This window comes from Bufo bufo, chromosome 7 (assembly GCF_905171765.1).
Source record: "Bufo bufo chromosome 7, aBufBuf1.1, whole genome shotgun sequence".
Lineage (NCBI taxonomy): Eukaryota > Metazoa > Chordata > Amphibia > Anura > Bufonidae > Bufo > Bufo bufo.
In genome coordinates this window covers 235,939,130-235,964,905 of record NC_053395.1, presented here as the reverse complement: position 1 = coordinate 235,964,905, position 25,776 = coordinate 235,939,130, and the positions used below count along the sequence as shown (strand labels likewise).

The 25,776-nt window shown below is 48.1% G+C and overlaps 1 protein-coding gene and 1 long non-coding RNA gene across 3 annotated transcripts in view; one reads left to right on the top strand and one right to left on the bottom strand.

The window, feature by feature from the left end:
• Positions 1 to 25,776, bottom strand: part of SLC35F5 (solute carrier family 35 member F5) — a 130,428-nt gene that overhangs the window by 10,366 nt on the left and 94,286 nt on the right. The window contains exon 12 of one of the 2 annotated variants that reach the window (XM_040441874.1): positions 21,792 to 21,882. The exons of the other annotated variant lie outside the window; for it this stretch is intronic. Within the exon in view, the coding sequence (XP_040297808.1) occupies positions 21,792 to 21,882 (91 nt within the window). The remainder of the gene's footprint in view (positions 1 to 21,791; positions 21,883 to 25,776) is intronic. 2 annotated transcript variants of the gene reach the window in all.
• Positions 3,641 to 4,766, top strand: LOC121009005. The gene is made up of 2 exons (XR_005780662.1): positions 3,641 to 3,819; positions 4,296 to 4,766. It is a non-coding gene; the product is annotated as an uncharacterized LOC121009005 (long non-coding RNA).

The window sequence follows — 25,776 nt, the reverse complement described above, 5'->3', positions numbered from 1 at the left end:
TGGGGGATCTGTGGAGGACGCTGTTATGGGGACCTGTGGAAGACGCTGTTATGTGGGGGATCTGTGGAAGACGCTGTTATGGGGGATCTGTGGAGGACGCTGTTATGTGGGGGATCTGTGGAGGACGCTGTTATGGGGACCTGTGGAGGACGCTGTTATGTGGGGGATCTGCGGAGGACGCTGTTATGTGGGAGATCTGTGGAAGACGCTGTTATGTGGGGGATCTGTGGAGGACGCTGTTATGTGGGGGATCTGCGGAGGACGCTGTTATGTGGGGGATCTGTGGAGGACGCTGTTATGTGGGGGATCTGTGGAGGACGCTGTTATGTGGGGGATCTGTGGAGGACGCTGTTATGTGGGGGATCTGTGGAGGACGCTGTTATGTGGGGGATCTGTGGAGGACGCTGTTATGGGGACCTGTGGAAGACGCTGTTATGTGAGGGATCTGCGGAGGACGCTGTTATGGGGACCTGTGGAGGACGCTGTTATGTGGGGGATCTGTGGAGGACGCTGTTATGTGGGGGATCTGTGGAGGACGCTGTTATGGGGACCTGTGGAAGACGCTGTTATGTGGGGGATCTGTGGAGGACGCTGTTATGTGGGGGATCTGTGGAGGACGCTGTTATGTGGGGGATCTGTGGAGGACGCTGTTATGGGGACCTGTGGAAGACGCTGTTATGTGGGGGATCTGTGGAGGACGCTGTTATGTGGGAGATCTGTGGAGGACGCTGTTATGTGGGGGATCTGCGGAGGACGCTGTTATGGGGGATCTGTGGAGGACGCTGTTATGTAGGAGATCTGTGGAAGACGCTGTTATGTGGGGGATCTGCGGAGGACGCTGTTATGGGGACCTGTGGAGGACGCTGTTATGTGGGGGATCTGTGGAGGACGCTGTTATGTGGGGGATCTGTGGAGGACGCTGTTATGTGGGGGATCTGTGGAGGACGCTGTTATGTGGGGGATCTGTGGAGGACGCTGTTATGGGGACCTGTGGAAGACGCTGTTATGTGGGGGATCTGCGGAGGACGCTGTTATGTGGGAGATCTGTGGAAGACGCTGTTATGTGGGGGATCTGCGGAGGACGCTGTTATGGGGACCTGTGGAGGACGCTGTTATGGGGACCTGTGGAGGACGCTGTTATGTGGGAGATCTGTGGAGGACGCTGTTATGTGGGAGATCTGTGGAGGACGCTGTTATGTGGGGGATCTGTGGAGGACGCTGTTATGTGGGGGATCTGTGGAGGACGCTGTTATGTGGGGGATCTGTGGAGGACGCTGTTATGTGGGGGATCTGTGGAGGACGCTGTTATGGGGACCTGTGGAAGACGCTGTTATGTGGGGGATCTGCGGAGGACGCTGTTATGTGGGAGATCTGTGGAAGACGCTGTTATGTGGGGGATCTGCGGAGGACGCTGTTATGGGGACCTGTGGAGGACGCTGTTATGGGGACCTGTGGAGGACGCTGTTATGTGGGAGATCTGTGGAAGACGCTGTTATGTGGGGGATCTGCGGAGGACGCTGTTATGGGGACCTGTGGAGGACGCTGTTATGTGGGGGATCTGTGGAGGACGCTGTTATGTGGGGGATCTGTGGAGGACGCTGTTATGTGGGGGATCTGTGGAGGACGCTGTTATGGGGACCTGTGGAAGACGCTGTTATGTGGGGGATCTGTGGAGGACGCTGTTATGGGGGATCTGTGGAGGACGCTGTTATGGGGGATCTGTGGAGGATGCTGTTATGTGGGGGATCTGTGGAGGACGCTGTTATGTGGGGGATCTGTGGAGGACGCTGTTATGTGGGGGATCTGTGGAGGACGCTGTTATGTGGGGGATCTGTGGAGGACGCTGTTATGGGGGATCTGTGGAAGACGCTGTTATGTGGGGGATCTGTGGAGGACGCTGTTATGTGGGGGATCTGTGGAGGACGCTGTTATGGGGGATCTGTGGAGGACGCTGTTATGTGGGGGATCTGTGGAGGACGCTGTTATGGGGGATCTGTGGAGGACGCTGTTATGTGGGGGATCTGTGGAGGACGCTGTTATGGGGGATCTGTGGAGGACGCTGTTATGGGGGATCTGTGGAGGACGCTGTTATGGGGGATCTGTGGAGGACGCTGTTATGGGGGGGGATGTGTGCTATGACACATAGGGCCATGAGGGGGGGCAGCATAAGACATATAGCATCTTATGCTGGTTCCCCTCATGTGTCCTAAACCGCGCACATAACTGGCTTTGTGTGTAAAGTATTTTACTAGTGTGTGAACAATCTCTCTCCTATTGATAACAGGTCCGGCCTCTGTACTCACTGTCACACTATGAATGCACTGCAGCGAGCGGGCCGGCGGGTGACTGACGTCACTTAGTAACGCTCCTCCCACCGGCCCGCTCGCTGCAGTGCATTCATAGTGACAGTGAGTACAGTGGCTGGACCTGTTGCGCGGGGCCCCTTCATATATAATCGCGGCATTTTCGGGTCGGCCAAATCGCCATATAGCATTTGCCGATTATCGCAATTCGATTATTTTTTCGATTTATCGTGCAGCCCTAGCGGATACCAGAGGGTGTAATAACACAGCGTATACCAGAGGGTGTAATAACACAGCGTATACCAGAGGGTGAATTAACACAGCAAATACCAGAGGATGTAATAACACAGCGGATACCAGAGGGTGTAATAACACAGCGGATACCAGAGGGTGTAATAACACAGCGGATACCAGAGGATGTAATAACACAGCGGATACCAGAGTGTGAATTAACACAGCGGATACCAGAGGAGGTAATAACACAGCGGATACCAGAGAAGGTAATAACACAGCGGATACCAGAGGGTGTAATAACACAGCGTATACCAGAGGAGGTAATAACACAGCGGATACCAGAGGGTGTAATAACACAGCATATACCAGAGGGTGTAATAACGCAGCGTATACCAGAGGAGGTAATAACACAGCGGATACCAGAGCGTGAATTAACACAGCGGATACCAGAGGGTGTAATAACACAGCGTATACCAGAGGAGGTAATAACACAGCGGATACCAGAGGGTGTAATAACACAGCGTATACCAGAGGAGGTAATAACACAGCGGATACCAGAGGGTGTAATAACACAGCATATACCAGAGGGTGTAATAACGCAGCGTATACCAGAGGAGGTAATAACACAGCGGATACCAGAGCGTGAATTAACACAGCGGATACCAGAGGGTGTAATAACACAGCGGATACCAGAGGGTGTAATAACACAGCGTATACCAGAGGGTGTAATAACACAGCGTATACCAGAGGGTGTAATAACACAGCGTATACCAGAGGGTGTAATAACACAGCGTATACCAGAGGGTGTAATAACACAAAGAAAAACAAGAGGGTGAAATAACACAAAGAAAAACAAGAGGGTGAAATAACAGATCATATACCAGAGGGTGTAATAACACAGCGTATACCAGAGGGTGTAATAACACAGAGTTTACAGGAGGGTGTAATAACACAGCTTATACCAGAGGGTGTAATAACACAGCGTATACCAGAGGGTGTAATAACACAGCGTATACCAGAGGTAGTAATAACACAGCGTATACCGATAACACAGCGTATACTAGAGGGTGTAATAACACAGCGTATACCAGAGGATGTAATAACACAGCGTATACCAGAGGGTGTAATAACACAGCGTATACCAGAGGTAGTAATAACACAGCGTATACCAGAGGGTGTAATAACACAGCGTATACCAGAGGGTGTAATAACACAGCGTATACCAGAGGATGTAATAACACAGCGGATACCAGAGGGTGTAATAACACAGCGTATACCAGAGGTAGTAATAACACAGCGTATACCAGAGGGTGTAATAACACAGCGTATACCAGAGGGTGTAATAACACAGCGTATACCAGAGGATGTAATAACACAGCGTATACCAGAGGTAGTAATAACACAGCGTATACCAGAGGGTGTAATAACACAGGGTATACTAGAGGTAGTAATAACACAGGGTATACCAGAGGGTGTAATAACACAGCGTATACCAGAGGGTGTAATAACACAGCGTATACCATAGGGTGTAATAACACAGCGTATACCAGAGGGTGTAATAACACAGCGTATACCAGAGGGTGTAATAACACAGCGTATACCAGAGGGTGTAATAACACAGCGTATACCAGAGGGTGTAATAACACAGCGTATACCAGAGGATGTAATAACACAGCGTATACCAGAGGGTGTAATAACACAGCGTATACCAGAGGGTGTAATAACACAGCGGATACCAGAGCGTGAATTAACCCAGAGGGTGTAATAACACAGCGTATACCAGAGGGTGTAATAACACAGCGTATACCAGAGGGTGTAATAACACAGCGTATACCAGAGGGTGTAATAACACAGCGTATACCAGAGGGTGTAATAACACAGCGTATACCAGAGGGTGTAATAACACAGCGTATACCAGAGGGTGTAATAACACAGCGTATACCAGAGGGTGTAATAACACAGCGTATACCAGAGGGTGTAATAACACAGCGTATACCAGAGGGTGTAATAACACAGCGTATACCAGAGGTAGTAATAACACAGGGTATACTAGAGGTAGTAATAACACAGCGTATACCAGAGGGTGTAATAACACAGCGTATACCAGAGGGTGTAATAACACAGCGTATACCAGAGGGTGTAATAACACAGCGTATACCAGAGGGTGTAATAACACAGCGTATACCAGAGGGTGTAATAACACAGCGTATACCAGAGGGTGTAATAACACAGCGTATACCAGAGGGTGTAATAACACAGCGTATACCAGAGGTAGTAATAACACAGCGTATACCAGAGGGTGTAATAACACAGCGTATACCAGAGGTAGTAATAACACAGCGTATACCACAGAGTGTAATTTGACAGCGTAAACCAGAGTAGAGATGGCCTTGCGGTTCGCCCGGCGGTCGTTTCGCGGCAAACTTTGCTCGTTCGTGATTCGGCGAACATGCGAACATATGGCGATATTCGCACGTGCCATTTTTTTTTGCATAGTGCAGAACTTTGACCCATGACACAGGAGCAGGACAGGCTGTTAGGGCCACCAAACGCTGGCTAATAGGGCCACAAATGTCCTTTTAAGGACTGGTACTGGTGTGCTATCGATAGGTGTGATACACAGAGGGGTGTAATATACTTATAATATACTTTCTAACATAGACGGTATATTATAGCGCATTTGTATTGTGCAGCAGTTGTGTGCGGTTCTGCTGCGATACTGCAGGTATATAGAGGGACAAACGCTATTGGAGTAACTAATTGCAACAGGTGTGATATAACTGTTGCCCCCCAAAAAACTTCTTGAGGGCTGCGATATACCTTCTTCCACACAATACTGATTGAGGGGTGCTATATACCAGTTTCCGCCAAATACTGATTGAGGGCTGCGATATACCTTCTTCCACACAATACTGATTGAGGGGTGCTATATACCAGTTTCCGCCAAATACTGATTGAGGGGTGCTATATACCAGTTTCCGCCAAATACTGATTGAGGCCTGCGATACACCTGCATCCACAAATACTGCTCTTCTCTAGGGACTTAGGCAGAGGGTCATTTAGAAAATGACAGGCAGAGGAAGAGGCCGGACGTTCCGCAGGGGTGGTAGGGGTCGGGCAGGTACACCAGGCCGGAGCCTAAGTGGGAAGTTAGAGAAGGCGTGTGCGATAACTTCAAAGGGCGCACCAGAGTTGGTTGAGTGGCTCACTCAGCCTTCCGCACCCTCCTCATCCTCTCTATCTGCACCCTCTTCGCTCTCTGCTGTGTGCACCCCCAAAGACACCACCACCATCACCATATACCCTCCGCCTGAGTCAGAGGAATTATTTTCCCATCCATTCCCAGACCTTACCGATGCGCAGCCATTCTTGGCATCGGATAAGGAAGAAGCAACGGCCACCACCCAGCGGTCTGACGACAGTACCCAGATCAGCCCAAGGAGGGTGGTCCCCGCTGTTGCTGCCTACTCCGAGATCTCTAACGTCAGTCGTGGTGAAGGTGACGATGATGACGTGTCGATGGACGTCACAAGGGGAGTTCAGACGGAGCAGCAGAGAGGGAGGAGAAGCAGGCAGAACTCGCAGTGCACAGCAGTAAGCAGACTGCTAATGTATCTGGAACGAGCCATCCACCACGCACGGTCACATCTGGCGCTCCCAGGATGCCGGCACATGGCTCCACAGTGTGGGCATTTTTTAAACGTGTCCGCTGCTGACAATAGTGTTGCCATCTGCAGCCTGTGCTGTCAACGCATAAGTTGCGGTAAGCCCAACACTCACCTAGGGACGACCGCCTTAAGAAGGCACCTGGCCTCCCATCACCGAGCCCAGTGGGAGCAACACCGTCAGAACCCACAAAGCCACCCTCCCGGCGCTCCACGTCCTGCCTCTTCTCCTTCTCCTCCCATTTGTCCTCCACCTTCCACCATGCCGTTGTTGTGTTCATCTGGCAGAAGGCAGGCTTCCGTGGCCCAAATGTTCGAGCGTAAAAAGTTATTGACACCGGATAATCCTCTTGCCCAACGGCTGACCGCTGGCTTGTCGGAACTTCTAGCCTGCCAACTACTGTCATATAAACTGGTGGACTCGGAGGCCTTTAGAAAATTTATTCACCATTTTTCATAATTTTTTTTCTATTATCTTCTTGCTTCTAAGTTTTATTGTGTAATATTGTTTATTGTCCCCCTTGCACATACTTGTGTCCTGCATGCACAAACTTGCCCCCAAACCCCCCTGCCAGTGACACACTGGTCAAAAACTCTTGGGAGTGCTGTCAGCGATCCTCCTCCCGCCAGCACATCCATTCCAACTATGTCTGCCTGCCTCAGCGTCCTGTCGCCGGGCAATGGCAGTCACATGCCCGCTCTCGGCAATCAGCTGACTGCTAATCGATGCATGTGATCACAATGACCGGGCATCGCGGTGAGGCTCCATGCCCATCCTAGGGACAAAGTTTCCACACACCACTTACCCCACCAACGTTCTCTAGCCCTCCTGATGCCCACCCATTAACCCTTTATCAAGAATAATAAATACCAAGATTATCCCATTTTACTAATTTCCCACCCCCTGACCCCCATCCAGTGGTTTTGGCGGTTTTTTTGTGTATTTAAATGTGTGTAACCATGATAAAATTGTATGCAAGCATTTTGTACCTGATGAAGGGGACCACAGCCCCCAGAATGCGTTGTACCACTTGCTGAATAAAACTGAATTTTATTTACTTTTTTAATTGAGTTATATTTATTTTATATCCAAAACATAACAAATTAGATAACATGATGGCACACAAATACAATAAATATCCACAAATTTACTCAGCTTATCCATCATGAATACTAAATTCATTAAAACCCTATTTAACCCTACTCGCCCACCCCACCACCCGCCCTCATTGTCTCGGAGCACATCCAAGGTGAACAGGACCTTATGGCCATGCTGACCAAGTTCTATCCCATCTAATTCTCTGACTCTTATTATGAATAGCGAGTTTCTCGTATTTCTGCACTTTATCAACCAGTTGGTGCCATACAGATACAGCCAAAGGGTTATTCGAGCCCCAGTTCCTGGCAATTACAACCCTGGCCAGCATCAGCGACTTCATCCAAAGCATTTCTCGTCCCTGCCCGTCAAGTAGAGGGGCACCTAAAACAGCAGTAGTTATATCTACGTCATAACTAAGTGAGGAGCATCTACAAAGCTGAGAAAAGACATTGGTCCAGAAACCCTGAATCATCGGACATAACCAGATAAGATGTATGACATCCGCTCGTTGGGTCTGGCGTCTACGACATCTGTCTGAGACATTATCATAGAACCGGGAGAGAGAGGGGCGTCATAGAAACGGTGTAGAATCCTAGACTGAATTAACCTGGGATTCCCAGATCTAGAGATCTTCCGAGTGTTTCTATAGATTGCATCCCATTTTAATGTTTTATTATTCCCTATTTCTTGAACCCATTTCACTTCTAAACGTATTCATTTTACCCATTTCCACTCAGTTTACTATAAATGAGTGAAATAGACGAACTATTCTGATAGGAGTGAAGTCATGGGATCTGATGGTGAAAGCCTCTTTATCTTCAGTGCACATAAACCTGCAGATATTTAGACTTCTCTAACATATTAACATCTCTATGGCCAAATATAAGTCCGGATGTCACCATTCTGTATCATTTGCTCAACCCTAATTATTCCCTTCCTTTCCCAAAATTCAATATCATCAATCTTATTAAATTCACTGAAGTGCACATTATGCCATAACGGGGTAAAATTAGATGCATGAGTGATTCCCCAAATGACTTTAAGTGAGTTCCAGACAAGCTGCATAGAGTGTGATGTAAAACATTTCCCCCCTTTCTCCCATATATCCAGTTTCTAGAATACTGAATACACTGCTCAAAAAAATAAAGGGAACACACAAATAACACATCCTAGATCTGAATTAATTAAATATTCTTCTGAAATACTTTGTTCTTTACATAGTTGAATGTGCTGACAACAAAATCACACAAAAATAAAAAAAATGGAAATCTAATTTTTCAACCCATGGAGGTCTGGATTTGGAGTCACACTCAAAATTAAAGTGGAAAAACCCACTACAGGCTGATCCAACTTTGATGTAATGTCCTTAAAACAAGTCAAATTGAGGCTCAGTAGTGTGTGTGGCCTCCACGTGCCTGTATGACCTCCCTACAACGCCTGTGCCTGCTCCTGATGAGGTGGCGGACGGTCTCCTGAGGGATCTCCTCCCAGACCCGGACTAAAGCATCTGCCAACTCCTGGACAGTCTGTGGTGCAACGTGACGTTGGTGGATAGAGCGAGACATGATGTCCCAGATGTGCTCAATTGGATTCAGGTCTGGGGAACGGGCGGGCCAGTCCATAGCATCAATGCCTTTGTCTTGCAGGAGCTGCTGACACACTCCAGCCACATGAGGTCTAGCATCGTCTTGCATTAGGAGGAACCCAGGGCCAACCGCACCAGCATATGGTCTCACAAGGGGTCTGAGGATCTCATCTCGGTACCTAATGGCAGTCAGGCTACCTCTGGCGATGCACATGGAGGGCTGTGCGGCCCTCCAAAGAAATGCCACCCCACACCATTACTGACCCAATGCCAAACCAGTCATGCTGGAGGATGTTGCAGGCAGCAGAACGTTCTCCGCGGCGCCTCCAGACTCTGTCACGTCTGTCACATGTGCTCAGTGTGAACCTGCTTTCATCTGTGAAGAGCACAGGGCGCCAGTGGCGAATTTGCCAATCTTGGTGTTCTCTGGCAAATGCCAAATGTCCTGCACGGTGTTGGGCTGTAAGCACAACCCCCACCTGTGGACGTCGGGCCCTCATATCACTCTCATGGAGTCTGTTTCTGACCGTTTGAGCAGACACATGCACATTTGTGGCCTGCTGGAGGTCATTTTGCAGGGCTCTGGCAGTGCTCCTCCTGTTCCTCCTTGCACAAAGGCGGAGGTAGTAGTCCTGCTGCTGGGTTGTTGCCCTCCTACGGCCTCCTCCACGTCTCCTGATGTACTGGCCTGTCTCCTGGTAGCGCCTCCATGCTCTGGACACTACGCTGACAGACACAGCAAACCTTCTTGCCACAGCTCGCATTGATGTGCCATCCTGGATAAGCTGCACTACCTGAGCCACTTGTGTGGGTTGTAGACTCCGTCTCATGTTACCACTAGAGTGAAAGCACCGCCAGCATTCAAAAGTGACCAAAACATCAGCCAGGAAGCATAGGAACTGAGAAGTGGTCTGTGGTCACCACCTGCAGAACCACTTCTTTATTGGGGGTGTCTTGCTAATTGCTTATAATTTCCACCTGTTGTCTATCCCATTTGCACAACAGCATGTGAAATGGATTGTCACTCAGTGTTGCTTCCTAAGTGGACAGTTTGATTTCACAGAAGTGCGATTGACTTGGAGTTACATTGTGTTGTTTAAGTGTTCCCTTTATTTTTTTGAGCAGTGTATATCCCGCTGCGATCCTTTATAGTCTCTGATGAGTTGGGGGAGCAGAAAGATACCATTGTATTTGAGAAATCAGGTAGTAGCCCCCAAATCGGGGAGGGATGAACCCCCGCTCTCCTCTGCTAACCATAGATAGTTCTGTTTAATACGAGCTCTTTTTCTGCCCCAGATTAGTTCATTAAGCAATTTCTCCAGAACTTTAAAATGCGCATCTTCAATCCACACCGGGCAAGGAGCCAGTTGGTAGAACATTTGTAGGAGAATTAAGGCAATCCTATCTGCCTAACCCATCGTCAACTTTTGCCAGACACGTACTTTATTTTTTATTTTGTCTATTAGTGGAATGATATTCAATTTAGTATAATCTCTCCCCAGGGGACCAATCCGAACCCCCAGATATTGAGTCAGTTAACATTAGACACTGTGACTGGGGGACCCTATTTAGCGGTAATAAGGCAGATTTCTGCCAGTTCACTTCATATCCAGAGAAAAAACCTAATTAGTTTATTATCTTCAGAACATGGGGCAGGGCTGAACATCCATCCCTTAAATATATAAGAACATCGTCTGCATAAAGACTGATTTTATCCTGCAAATCCTGGCCTCCAAAACCAAGAAGAAAACCTCTGAATTTGATGGTTTCTTGCGCCGTGGGATATATATTATTTCTCTGCTGATCGACCCCAGGCATCCCTTATTTGACCCCACCATCCGTCTAAGAGAGGGGGATTCAAATAACCCCTGATGAGCATTCACTAGAGTTGTGCCTACGTATCGCTCAACCACACGAGGTGAGCCTCCTCATTTGAGACATTTTTAATCTGCACGTACGTTATTACCCTATGGTGCGCCGTTTTGTGTTTCCTTAGCTGAACACTGCCTGCTCCACTGTTTAATCTACCCCGCCGGTTCGACCAGGGCTTTGACGGCAGCAAATAGGGATCAGCGTGCTTTCTACACCATGTATTATCTCCACAATCGTTTCATCACACAACTTATACTAGCTCAACCCTCGATAGACGCTCACATCAGTGGGAGGACGGACACAGCACTATTTTTTGAACTCTATTTTTTTGGAACGTTTACGTTTCAAACATTCCTTTGAGGATGACTATGCCTTCTGCAAAGATTGGGACAACTACCTTTTGACTTGTGCAAAAGGCCTCATGACGAGACTTATGGCCAAGAGAAAGGCTATAGCCTCAGACCTAGGGTCTAAAATAACAGAATGTCATAACCATGTTTTAAAACACAGGTCCCAAAACATATTTATTAAATATGAGCGGTTAATTAACACTCGGGCCATTGCACACGAAAAATACATTTTAAACAAAAAAGCAGGGAAATTATCAAGAGACAGGACAGATTTCATGACTGACAATATTACATTTTGGCTCAAAGACCAGGCTGCCACAGAACTTCCTTCCAATGATCCCTCTAAATACGACAAAACCTCAGATGTCACATCTACCAACTCCATGGACATGGCAACCAGTAAAATTCCCCCAGCATCCGGCCCCTTTAGACCCCAACATAGGGTCACGTTCACACATAGCAGCAGACGGGGCCCACGTAACCTCGGGACACAAAATCTCAGCCAACAAGCACAAGCTCTCACCACGATCCACTGTTTCCCATACCTCCAACGTGCACTCCAGGCCTCCCACCCCCAAGACCTTATCCTTCACTCCTATGGCCAAAACCCCACTCACCACCATTATGCCCGCACTTGCTATTCCTGCACCCAACACACCGACCCAGGGCTGTGACCCTCCCCCCAATTCATTCACCAACAAAACATTGGATCTCTTCGGCCAAGAGGTCCTTTCCAGTTGCGCTCCCCTAAACTTACCACCGACATCGTTCACACCACCAGCCTATCATCCATCTGAATCTAGGCCACAGGCCACACCTCAATCCCCTTCCATACCAGTCGACCTAGAACTCGATTCGCTCATTACGATCCATGCTGGCTCACCCACCCAGTTGCTGACGAGTTCTCCAGCCACATCTCTCCCATCCCCTACCCATCTTTGTGCCCTTGTTTCGTCATCTAGGAGCAACCGATAAATCCAATGTCACAATGCATACAACCAGTGGTCCATCTTTTTTATCCCTTTCCCCCATTCTAACACCAGTGTCAGCATATCCAATATTAATAAAAAGCCCCAATACAGTTACAATAACCAATTAATTTCACCCATTAGGAACCCGACTCACAAAAATAAAAAATGCCAAAGGGGATATAGGGGGGCAAAACCAAAAACCAAAAGACATAAAGACACAGGACGTGCAAACAAATGAAATAAAAAATTTCAACCTCTCAAAACACTGAGTCGGGGAGAATTTACCATATTATCGAAGGGCCTTTTCTTCTGCCCTACGTCTAAGGTCAAAGGGTTCGACCTTTTTCTTGATTTACATAATTTCATCAGGAAGCTAACCCTTAAAAGACATTTTTACCTAACAGCAAACAATAAGAAAGAGACAGAGATGCCTCCCAAAGACACAGAATTCTCCCATGTCTCACAATACATCAACACCGAATTGAGACTGCGTTCAAATTTCTATCCCCTACACCACAGGGGCCACTTTATAGAAACCTTCTATGATCTCGTCATGGAAGACTTCAGGACCATTCACCAGAAACCCATCAGTAACCACAATCTCAATGCAAAAGAAAAAATGGCTATCAAACACCTCTAAGAAAATTCTGACCTGGTGATTCGCAATGCGGATAAAGGAGGGTGTATTGTACTTCAGGATAGAAACGATTACATGCAGGAAGCATTACGCATATTGTCAAACTCCGAATACTACCGACTGCTGGAAAAAAAATCCTATGACAGACCACCAACGGGCTTTCGAAACCCTTATTAACTCTGCGTCCTATATCCTCAGCAAGAAGGAATCAAATACATTCATATCACGAATCCAGCCATTGCCACTTTCTATCACCTTCTGAAAATCCACAAGAACGCCACTAATCCTCCGGGCCGGCCCATTATTTCAGGCATCTCCTCACTCATGTGCAATTTTCCCCACTACGTTGACTTTTTTTTTTTTTACAGAAGTACGTTCTTCAATTACCATCATATCTCAAAGATTCAACCTCTCTGATACAGCTAATACAAGTTATGAATTGGAAGGGCACTTACCACTGGGTAACCTTGGATGTGATGGCCTTATATTCAAATATCCAACAGGATCTAGGCATCAAATGCACAAAATATTTCCTAGACAAGGACAACCTAGTGCCACAGGACTAAAAAACTTTCATTTTGAAAGCATCCACTTCATCCTGACCCACAATGTTTTCCTATTCCAAGACACCATGTATCTTCAGACCAAGGTTACCGCTATGGGCACGTGTTTTGCGCCCAGTTTTGCTAATCTTTTTATGGGGGTCTTTGAGGACATTTTTATCTAGAAATCCAGCTACTGGACAAACAACATCATACTCTACCAGCGATACATTGATGATCTGATTTTCATATGGGATGGAGATCCAACATCAATAATCCAGTTCATAAAACACCTGAACTCTACTGATTGGGGAATCACTCTTTCCGGCACACAAAGCAAGCTCACGGCAGAATAGAACAGGACAACACATCGGCCAAATCCAGGACACCTGGGAGCTACAGATGCAAGCAAAAGAAATGTCTTTGCTGCAGGTCCCTTAAAGTCACCTCTTCCATCCAAGGCCCCAATGGCGAGTCATTTCCATTGAAGGACCAAATTGACTGTAGCTTCACAAACGTCATTTATCTGATCACCTGCCCCTGCGGCCTGCAATATATTGGACGCACCATCCAAACCCTTCGCAAGAGACTAAATAAGCATAGATCCAACGTTAAAAAGAAATTCCTGCAACACAGTATTTCCAGATACGCCACAACCCACCATCAGGGATCCTTCACTGGTTTTTCCATAACCCCAATCGAACAAGCCAAGACGAACGGCTACAGCATCATCCAGACACTAAGAAGTCGAGAAATGTTCAGGATATATAAATTGAACTGTCTGAATCCGTACGGCCTCAACAAAGCTTTTGAAATCAATTTGTGACCCACCTCTCATTTTTTCACTTGGCCTCCGGTGCGGATTACCCCTACATCCGTTCGTTCGCCTCTTTGTCGTGACCTCTTCCCCCAACCCCTTCCGATATCAGCATAGCTATTCACTTTACTTACATCCAACAGTTTCCACTCCATTGCATATTCCCCTCCTCCTCATATGACCAGCTTCCACAACATTCCTTTTATACCTAGCTCATTGATTCAAACTACCGGATGGTTTATTGCGGCGTGGGATATATATTATTTCTCTGCTGATCGACCCCAGGCATCCCTTATTTGAAGCACCTGCATCCCTGGCTGCCCACCATCCGTCTAAGAGAGGGGGATTCAAATAACCCCTGATGAGCATTCACTAGAGTTGTGCCTACGTATAGCTCAACCACACGAGGTGAGCCTCCTCATTTGAGACATTTTTAATCTGCACGTACGTTATTACCCTTGGTGCGCCGTTTTGTGTTTCCTTAGCTGAACACTGCCTGCTCCACTGTTTAGAAATTTTGTGGCCATTGGCACACCGCAATGGAAGGTCCCCGGAAGGAAATATTTCTCCCAGAAGGGCATCCCAGAGCTATATGGCCACGTTCAGCGGCAAGTGAATATATCTCTGGCACACAGTGTCGGTGCTAAGATACATCTGACCACAGACACGTGGTCTAGCAAACACAGGCAGGGAAGGTACATAACTTTTACTGCCCACTGGGTGAACATTCTGACGGCCGTCAAGCATGTAACCCGTGGCACCCGTGTGGATTTGGTGTTACCGCCACGGATTGCATGCAGGCCTGCCTCTTCTTCTTCTCCTCCTCCTACTCCATCCTCCATGGCTGACTCCTCCTCTTCCACTGCTACCGCCTCTTCCGCTGCTCCCCCCAGAACCTATTCGACGTGCCAGGTGAGACGTTGCCATGCTGTGCTGCGGCTGTTGTGCCTGGAAGCCAAGAGCCACACCGGTCCTGCACTGCTTTCAGCTCTGCGGTCACAGGTCAATCAGTGGCTAACCCTGCATTGAAACAGGGCAAAATGACACACGTGCCGTGCATGGCACACGTCCTGAACGTAATCATGCAGCGATTCATTGCCAAATACCCCGGGGTCCAGGACGTCTTGCGGCAGGCCAGGAAAATCTCTGGCCATTTTAGAAGATCTTACATGGCCATGGCTCGCCTTGCCCGACACCACTTGCCCGTCAGACGTCTGATTTGTGAGTGCCCGACGCGCTGGAACTCCACCTTGTATATGCTTGATAGGCTGCTCCAGCAGAAAGGTGCCGTTAACGACTACCTGTACGAACTCTGCGGCAGGACAGGTTCTGGGAGCTTGGTTTCTTTTCACCGCGCCAGTGGCTGCTCATGCGCGACGCATGCAGACTTCTTTGGCCATTTGATGAGATCACCAAACTGGTCAGTTGCAGCCAGGGCGCCATCAGTGACATCGTACCTTACGCCTTCTTTCTGGAGCGTGCATTGCGTCGTGTCATTGATCAAGCCGTCAAGGAGCAGGAGCAGGAAGAATGAATGAATTCCCAGGAGGGGCTGCTCCATCTGAGACAAGTCAGCAGGAGTCTGAAGAGGAGTCAGAGGAGGATAATGCCGGGGCGGAGGAGGAGCAAGAAGAGCATGTTTCAAACTTTTCGGGGATCCCTGGTGTTTTCCGTGGATGGGGGGAAGAGACAGAGGACGACATTATCCTGGGCGATGAGCAGGAGCCAGGCCGCTCCACCGCTTCCAATTTAGTGCAAATGGGGCCTTCATGCTCCAGTGTTTGAAGAGGGACCCCCGTATAAAAAGCATTAAGGGCAAGGACCAGTACTGGGTGGCAACGTACTTAGACCCCCGGTCCAAACACGAAATGGCGGACATGTTACCAGCATCACAGAGGGCTGTCAGAATGCAGCATTTCCAGGCCTTGCTGCAAGAGATGCTGCATTCTGCTGTTGCGGGCACTCGCAGAGAATTTCCACCCACAGCGAAACAGGTGCGGGTACCAATCCTACCCCACCTGTAAGAAGAGTGCGGTTTGAAGATGTGTTGTTCACTTTGGATATGAGATCATTCTTGCAGCCAACCCATCGACAGCCGCCATCTGGATCTAGCCTCAGGGAACGCCTAGACCGACAGGTGTCCGACTACATCGGGTTAACAGCCGATGTGGACGCTCTGAGAAGCGAGGAACCCCTGGACTACTGGGTGTGCAGGCTTGACCTGTGGCCAGAGCTGGCAGAATTTGCCATAGAACTCTTGGCTTGCCCCTCATCGAGTGTCCTGTCGGAAACGACGTTCAGCGCAGCAGGGGGGATCGTGACCGATCAGCGTACTCGCCTAGCTCACGACAGTGTGGACTACCTCACATTTTTAAAAATGATTGAGGCATGGATCTCGGAGGAATTCAACACCTGTGATGACCACGTGTAATTGAATTTCCTCATGACAGCCCACAAATATCCGCCACCACCCAGAAAAAAGAATGGTCCCTGCCTTATATATATATACAGTGGCATAAAAGGCCTATTATGTCAGGTAAATGCCTAATTTTTGGGGCCTGTACTGGCCGACAGTTACATTTTTGATCTCTAGCCACATAATCACACCCCTGTCTCACTCCTCTGCCTCTCATTATGGTGGCGTATGAACCACATTCACCATAAAGACCTTCTAATATCACAGGGTCATGTGACTGTGCCACCCACCCCATACTGTGCCCCCTTATACCCTGCATTGTGCCCTCTTACCAGACCCTGTGCAGTGCCCCTGGAGTCATTCCCTGTACTGTGCCCTCTTATCCGGTCACTGTACGGCGGTGTTATCCGGTCACTGTGCAGAGGTGTTATCCGGTCACTGTGCAGAGGTGTTATCCGGTCACTGTGCAGAGGTGTTATCCGGTCACTGTGCAGAGGTGTTATCCGGTCACTGTGCAGAGGTGTTATCCGGTCATGGTATGGCGGTGTTATCCGGTCACTGTGCAGAGGTGTTATCTGGTCATGGTATGGCGGTGTTATCTGGTCACTGTGCAGGTGTTATCCGGTCACTGTGCAGAGGTGTTATCTGGTCATGGTATGGCGGTGTTATCTGGTCACTGTGCAAGTGTTATCCGGTCACTGTGCAGAGGTGTTATCTGGTCATGGTATGGCGGTGTTATCTGGTCACTGTGCAAGTGTTATCCGGTCACTGTGCAGAGGTGTTATCCGGTCACTGTACGGCGGTGTTATCCGGTCACTGTGCAGAGGTGTTATCTGGTCATGGTATGCGGTGTTATCTGGTCACTGTGCAGGTGTTATCCGGTCACTGTGCAGAGGTGTTATCTGGTCATGGTATGGCAGTGTTATCTGGTCACTGTGCAGGTGTTATCCGGTCACTGTGCAGAGGTGTTATCCGGTCACTGTACGGCGGTGTTATCCGGTCACTGTGCAGAGGTGTTATCCGGTCACTGTGCAGAGGTTATCCGGTCACTGTGCAGAGGTTATCCGGTCACTGTGCGGCGGTGTTATCCGGTCACTGTGCGGAGGTGTTATCCGGTCACTGTGCGGCGGTGTTATCCGGTCACTGTGCAGAGGTGTTATCCGGTCACTGTGCAGAGGTGTTATCCGGTCACTGTGCAGAGGTGTTATCCGGTCACTGTATGGCGGTGGTATCCAAGTTCTGGATGGCCATAACTGTATCCCTTTCCCTGCCCACGCCATCCTTTTTTAAACCTGGCATGAGCGGGAAAAATATGCAGATTGGGGTGCTAACTAACTTTTTTGACCAATCTGTGTCAGAAATAAGCCTAATATAATATATAATAAATGACCCCCTAATTGTATTATTATTCGGGGGTAGGGCTAATCTCTTCACATTATATAGATCCTAGTGTATTATACTGTGCCCTCTATAAATGATCCTTGGGAAACACAGTCCTCACCCCTGACCACCAGGACCAGGCAGCGCTCGGTCAGTACATGCCGGCCTCCCCTCTCCGCCACGCTGCTCCGCTGTGTACTGGGGCTTATTCTGACACTGGGTTCACATCCTATTTTTGTAATCCATTTAATACATACCAAAAATGTCTGCGTTACCAGAAGCCTCAGGCTGATGCCGTACGTTAACGTATGAATTTTTTTAATGGACTCTGCAGGATTCAAAAACGTAGAGCGCTGCACATTTGTATACATCAAACTGATAGGAAATACAATTCTTCTAGGCTCCAGCAGGGCACATTTTTGAGAGTTTCCCTTTAAGACGCATAAAAATGGCCCCTGATTAAAATACATATTTTTGTGGGAATTTTGCCATTGATCCCCCTCTGGTATGTCACTGTCCATGTTGTGGGACTATTTGTGCACTTCTAGTAAGTGTTTGCTGGCTGCAAATATGACCTGAAGGTTTTTCAGGTTCACCTGCCATTAAAGTAAATGGGGCCACCGCGAACGCGCGGTTCGCGAACATTTGATCGCAAATGCGCGCTTGCGAATCGTCCCGGCCGATGTTCGTCAATTACTATACCAAAGGGTGTACTTTAATGTGTCTATAGGTGAGACACTGATAGGATGAAGCTGATGAGTGATGTGTCTATAGGTCAGATACTGATAGGATGAAGCTGATGAGTGATGTGTCTATAGGTCAGATACTGATAGGATGAAGCTGATAAGTGATATGTCTATAGGTCAGATACTGATAGGATGAAGCTGATAGGTGATGTGTCTATAGGTCAGATACTGATAGGATGAAGCTGATGAGTGATGTGTCTATAGGTCAGATACTGATAGGATGAAGCTGATAAGTGATGTGTCTATAGGTCAGACACTGATAGGATGAAGCTGATGAGTGATGTGTCTATAGGTCAGATACTGATAGGATGAAGGTGATAAGTGATGTGTCTATAGGTCAGATACTGATAGGATAAAGCTGATGAGTGATGTGTCTATAGGTCAGATACTGATAGGATGAAGCTGATGAGTGATGTGTCTATAGGTCAGATACTGATAGGATGAAGCTGATAAGTGATGTGTCTATAGGTCAGACACTGATAGGATGAAGCTGATGAGTGATGTGTCTATAGGTCAGATACTGATAGGATGAAGGTGATAAGTGATGTGTCTATAGGTCAGATACTGATAGGATGAAGCTGATGAGTGATGTGTCTATAGGTCAGATACTGATAGGATGAAGCTGATGAGTGATGTGTCTATAGGTCAGATACTGATAGGATGAAGCTGATGAGTGATGTGTCTATAGGTCAGATACTGATAGGATGAAGCTGATGAGTGATGTGTCTATAGGTCAGATACTGATAGGATGAAGCTGATGAGTGATGTGTCTATAGGTCAGATACTGATAGGATGAAGCTGATAAGTGATGTGTCTATAGGTCAGATACTGATAGGATGAAGCTGATAAGTGATGTGTCTATAGGTCAGATACTGATAGGATGAAGCTGATAAGTGATATGTCTATAGGTCAGATACTGATAGGATGAAGCTGATGAGTGATGTGTCTATAGGTCAGATACTGGTAGGATGAAGCTGATGAGTGATGTGTCTATAGGTCAAATACTGATAGGATGAAGCTGATGAGTGATGTGTCTATAGGTCAGATACTGATAGGATGAAGCTGATGAGTGATGTGTCTATAGGTCAGATACTGATAGGATGAAGCTGATGAGTGATGTGTCTATAGGTCAGATACTGATAGGATGAAGCTGATGAGTGATGTGTCTATAGGTCAGATACTGGTAGGATGAAGCTGATGAGTGATGTGTCTATAGGTCAAATACTGATAGGATGAAGCTGATGAGTGATGTGTCTATAGGTCAGATACTGATAGGATGAAGCTGATGAGTGATGTGTCTATAGGTCAGATACTGATAGGATGAAGCTGATGAGTGATGTGTCTATAGGTCAGATACTGATAGGATGAAGCTGATAGGTGATGTGTCTATAGGTCAGATACTGATAGGATGAAGCTGATAAGTGATGTGTCTATAGGTCAGATACTGATAGGATGAAGCTGATAAGTGATGTGTCTATAGGTCAGATACTGGTAGGATGAAGCTGATGAGTGATATGTCTATAGGTCAGATACTGATAGGATGAAGCTGATGAGTGATGTGTCTATAGGTCAGATACTGATATGATGAAGCTGATGAGTGATGTGTCTATAGGTCAGATACTGATAGGATGAAGCTGATAAGTGATATGTCTATAGGTCAGATACTGATAGGATGAAGCTGATAAGTGATATGTCTATAGGTCCGATACTGATAGGATGAGGCTGATAAGTGATGTGTCTATAGGTCAGATACTGATAGGATGAAGCTGATAAGTGATGTGTCTATAGATCAGATACTGATAGGATGAAGCTGATAAGTGATATGTCTATAGGTCAGATACTGATAGGATGAAGCTGATAAGTGATATGTCTATAGGTCAGATACTGATAGGATGAAGCTGATAAGTGATGTGTCTATAGGTCAGATACTGATAGGATGAAGCTGATAAGTGATATGTCTATAGGTCCGATACTGATAGGATGAAGCTGATAAGTGATATGTCTATAGGTCCGATACTGATAGGATGAGGCTGATAAGTGATGTGTCTATAGGTCAGATACTGATAGGATGAAGCTGATAAGTGATGTGTCTATAGATCAGATACTGATAGGATGAAGCTGATAAGTGATATGTCTATAGGTCAGATACTGATAGGATGAAGCTGATGAGTGATGTGTCTATAGGTCAGATACTGATAGGATGAAGCTGATGAGTGATGTGTCTATAGGTCAGATACTGATAGGATGAAGCTGATAAGTGATGTGTCTATAGATCAGATACTGATAGGATGAAGCTGAGTGATGTGTCTATAGGTCAGATACTGATAGGATGAAGCTGATAAGTGATATGTCTATAGGTCAGATACTGATAGGATGAAGCTGATAAGTGATGTGTCTATAGATCAGATACTGATAGGATGAAGCTGATGAGTGATGTGTCTATAGGTCAGATACTGATAGGATGAAGCTGATAAGTGATATGTCTATAGGTCCGATACTGATAGGATGAGGCTGATAAGTGATGTGTCTATAGGTCAGATACTGATAGGATGAAGCTGATAAGTGATGTGTCTATAGATCAGATACTGATAGGATGAAGCTGATGAGTGATATATGTCTATAGGTCAGATACTGATAGGATGAAGCTGATGAGTGATGTGTCTATAGGTCAGATACTGATAGGATGAAGCTGATAAGTGATGTGTCTATAGGTCAGATACTGATAGGATGAAGCTGATAAGTGATGTGTCTATAGGTCAGATACTGATAGGATGAAGCTGATGAGTGATGTGTCTATAGGTGAGATACTGATAGGATGAAGCTGATGTGTGATGTCTATAGGTCAGATACTGATAGGATGAAGCTGATGAGTGATGTCTATAGGTCAGATACTGATAGGATGAAGCTGATGAGTGATGTGTCTATAGGTCAGATACTGATAGGATGAAGCTGATGAGTGATGTGTCTATAGGTCAGAGTCATTCACCGAACCAGATTCCTCCACCTAAAGACACCTTTCACTCTACTATTTGACAATCTATTGGCTTGGTGAGAATAAAATGCGATAGCTAGAAAATAAAGCAAATGGAGCGAGCGCTGAAGGCGGTAAAAACCACACAGAACAGAAACAGACATTTATAGAACTGCACCCTCAGTAAAAATAATGGCCGTTACCTTCTGCATGCAGATGTCTGCAATAATGGAGAGCGGGATGGTGAGGCTGAGGGCCAGGGTGCCAACCAGAGATGAGGTCAGGAAGCAGCCCCTGAAACAGCAAAAGCCTAGACATAATCTGAGAGGCAAATGTCTGCACAATCCAGATATCCGAGCAGAAACGTGTGGCGCAGGGCGGCTGTGCCACCTAGTGGCAGAGTGCAGCACTGCAGACATGGGTGTGCTGGAGCATAGAGAAGAGTCAGCATCTCCTCCTGCAGCAGAGTCCTGCCACAGCCTGTGGTGTCTGCCCAGCTGAATGGCCTATAGTAAGTCTGCAATGTCCTCCTAGAAATATCAATCCCAAATTAAATAGGGTCAATCAACTCTTCAATTACTACATTTCAGAACGCAGTAGAAGTGGCCCCCACACTCAGTGTGTCAGAGTCCCTCCAGCTGTACGGGTGGCTCACACTCCGCAGATCCCAATCAAACTCAGTGTGTCAGTGTCGGAGTCCCTCCAGCTGTACGGGTGGCTCACACTCCACAGACCCTAATCAAACTCAGTGTGTCAGTGTCGGAGTCCCTCCAGCTGTACGGGTGGCTCACACTCCACAGACCCCAATCAAACTCAGTGTGTCAGTGTCGGAGTCCCTCCAGCTGTACGGGTGGCTCACACTCCACAGACCCCAATCAAACTCAGTGTGTCAGTGTCGGAGTCCCTCCAGCTGTACGGGTGGCTCACACTCCGCAGATCCCAATCAAACTCAGTGTGTCAGTGTCGGAGTCCCTCCAGCTGTACGGGTGGCTCACACTCCACAGACCCCAATCAAACTCAGTGTGTCAGTGTCGGAGTCCCTCCAGCTGTACGGGTGGCTCACACTCCACAGACCCCAATCAAACTCAGTGTGTCAGTGTCGGAGTCCCTCCAGCTGTACGGGTGGCTCACACTCCACAGACCCCAATCAAACTCAGTGTGTCAGTGTCGGAGTCCCTCCAGCTGTACGGGTGGCTCACACTCCGCAGATCCCAATCAAACTCAGTGTGTCAGTGTCGGAGTCCCTCCAGCTGTACGGGTGGCTCACACTCCACAGACCCCAATCAAACTCAGTGTGTCAGTGTCGGAGTACCTCCAGCTGTATGGGTGGCTCACACTTTGCAGATCCCAATCACAATCTGCCTGTCAGTGTCGGTGTCCCTCCAATTGTAGGGGTAGTGCACTCTCCGCACATCTCAATCACACTTAGTGTGTCAGTGTCGGAGTCCTTCCATTCATGGGGGAAAACACTGTGCAGGAAGAATTTCCACTGCATGGGGGGGGGGTCAGCACTGTCTGGGGGATAACACTGTGCAGGAACAATATCCATTGTATGGGGGGGGGGGGTCAGCACTGTCTGGGGGATAACACTGCAGGAACAATATCCATTGTATGGGGGGGGGGTCAGCACTGTATGGGGATAACACTGTGCAGGAACAATATCCATTGTATGGGGGGGGGGGGTCAGCACTGTCTGGGGGATAACACTGTGCAGGAACAATATCCATTGTATGGGGGGGGGTCAGCACTGTCTGGGGGATAACACTGTGCAGGAACAATATCCATTGTATGGGGGGGGGGGGGGGGGTCAGCACTGTCTGGGGGATAACACTGTGCAGGAACAATATCCATTGTATGGGGGGGGGGGTCAGCACTGTCTGGGGGATAACACTGTGCAGGAACAATATCCATTGTATGGGGGGGGGTCAGCACTGTATGGGGGATAACACTGTGCAGGAACAATATCCATTGTATGGGGGGGGTCAGCACTGTCTGGGGGATAACACTGTGCAGGAACAATATCCATTGTATAGGGGGGGGGGTCAGCACTGTATGGGGGATAACACTGTGCAGGAACAATATCCATTGTATAGGGGGGGGTCAGCACTGTCTGGGGGATAACACTGTGCAGGAACAATATCCATTGTATGGGGGGGGGTCAGCACTGTCTGGGGGATAACACTGTGCAGGAACAATATCCATTGTATGGGGGGGGGGGGGGTCAGCACTGTATGGGGGATAACACTGTGCAGGAACAATATCCATTGTATGGGGGGGGGGGGTCAGCACTGTCTGGGGGATAACACTGTGCAGGAACAATATCCATTGTATGGGGAGGGGGGGTCAGCACTGTCTGGGGGATAACACTGTGCAGGAACAATATCCATTGTATGGGGGGGGGGGGGGGGTCAGCACTGTATGGGGGATAACACTGTGCAGGAACAATATCCATTGTATGGGGGGGTCAGCACTGTCTGGGGGATAACACTGTGCAGGAACAATATCCATTGTATGGGGGGGGGGGTCAGCACTGTCTGGGGGATAACACTGTGCAGGAACAATATCCATTGTATGGGGGGGGGGGGGGGTCAGCACTGTATGGGGGATAACACTGTGCAGGAACAATATCCATTGTATGGGGGGGGGGGTCAGCACTGTCTGGGGGATAACACTGTGCAGGAACAATATCCATTGTATGGGGGGGGGGGTCAGCACTGTCTGGGGGATAACACTGTGCAGGAACAATATCCATTGTATGGGGGGGGGGGGTCAGCACTGTATGGGGGACAACACTGTGCAGGAACAATATCCATTGTATGGGGGGGGGGGGTCAGCACTGTATGGGGGATAACACTGTGCAGGAACAATATCCATTGTATGGGGGGGGGTCAGCACTGTATGGGGGATAACACTGTGCAGGAACAATATCCATTGTATGGGGGGGGGGGGTCAGCACTGTCTGGGGGATAACACTGTGCAGGAACAATATCCATTGTATGGGGGGGGAGGGCCAGCACTGTATGGGGGATAACACTGTGCAGGAACAATATCCATTGTATGGGGGGGGGTCAGCACTGTATGGGGGATAACACTGTGCAGGAACAATATCCATTGTATGGGGGGGGGGTCAGCACTGTATGGGGGATAACACTGTGCAGGAACAATATCCATTGTATGGGGGGGAGGGCCAGCACTGTATGGGGGATAACACTGTGCAGGAACAATATCCATTGTATGGGGGGGGGTCAGCACTGTATGGGGGATAACACTGTGCAGGAACAATATCCATTGTATGGGAAGGGGGTCAGCACTGTATGGGGGATAACACTGTGCAGGAACAATATCCATTGTATGGGGGGGGGGGTCAGCACTGTATGGGGGATAACACTGTGCAGGAACAATATCCATTGTATGGGGGGGGGGTCAGCACTGTATGGGGGATAACACTGTGCAGGAACAATATCCATTGTATGGGGGGGGGGTCAGCACTGTATGGGGGATAACACTGTGCAGGAACAATATCCATTGTATGGGGGGGGTCAGCACTGTATGGGGGATAACACTGTGCAGGAACAATATCCATTGTATGGGAAGGGGGTCAGCACTGTATGGGGATAACACTGTGCAGGAACAATATCCATTGTATGGGGGGGGGGTCAGCACTGTATGGGGGATAACACTGTGCAGGAACAATATCCATTGTATGGGGGGGGGTCAGCACTGTATGGGGGATAACACTGTGCAGGAACAATATCCATTGTATGGGGGGGGGGGGTCAGCACTGTATGGGGGATAACACTGTGCAGGAACAATATCCACTGTATGGGGGGGTCAGCACTGTATGGGGATAACACTGTGCAGGAACAATATCCACTGTATGGGGGGGGGTCAGCACTGTATGGGGGATAACACTGTGCAGGAACAATATCCATTGTATGGGGGGGGTCAGCACTGTCTGGGGGATAACACTGTGCAGGAACAATATCCACTGTATGGGGGGGGGGGGTCAGCACTGTATGGGGGATAACACTGTGCAGGAACAATATCCATTGTATGGGGGGGGGTCAGCAATGTATGGGGGATAACACTGTGCAGGAACAATATCCATTGTATGGGGGGGGGGTCAGCACTGTATGGGGGATAACACTGTGCAGGAACAATATCCATTGTATGGGGGGGGGGGTCAGC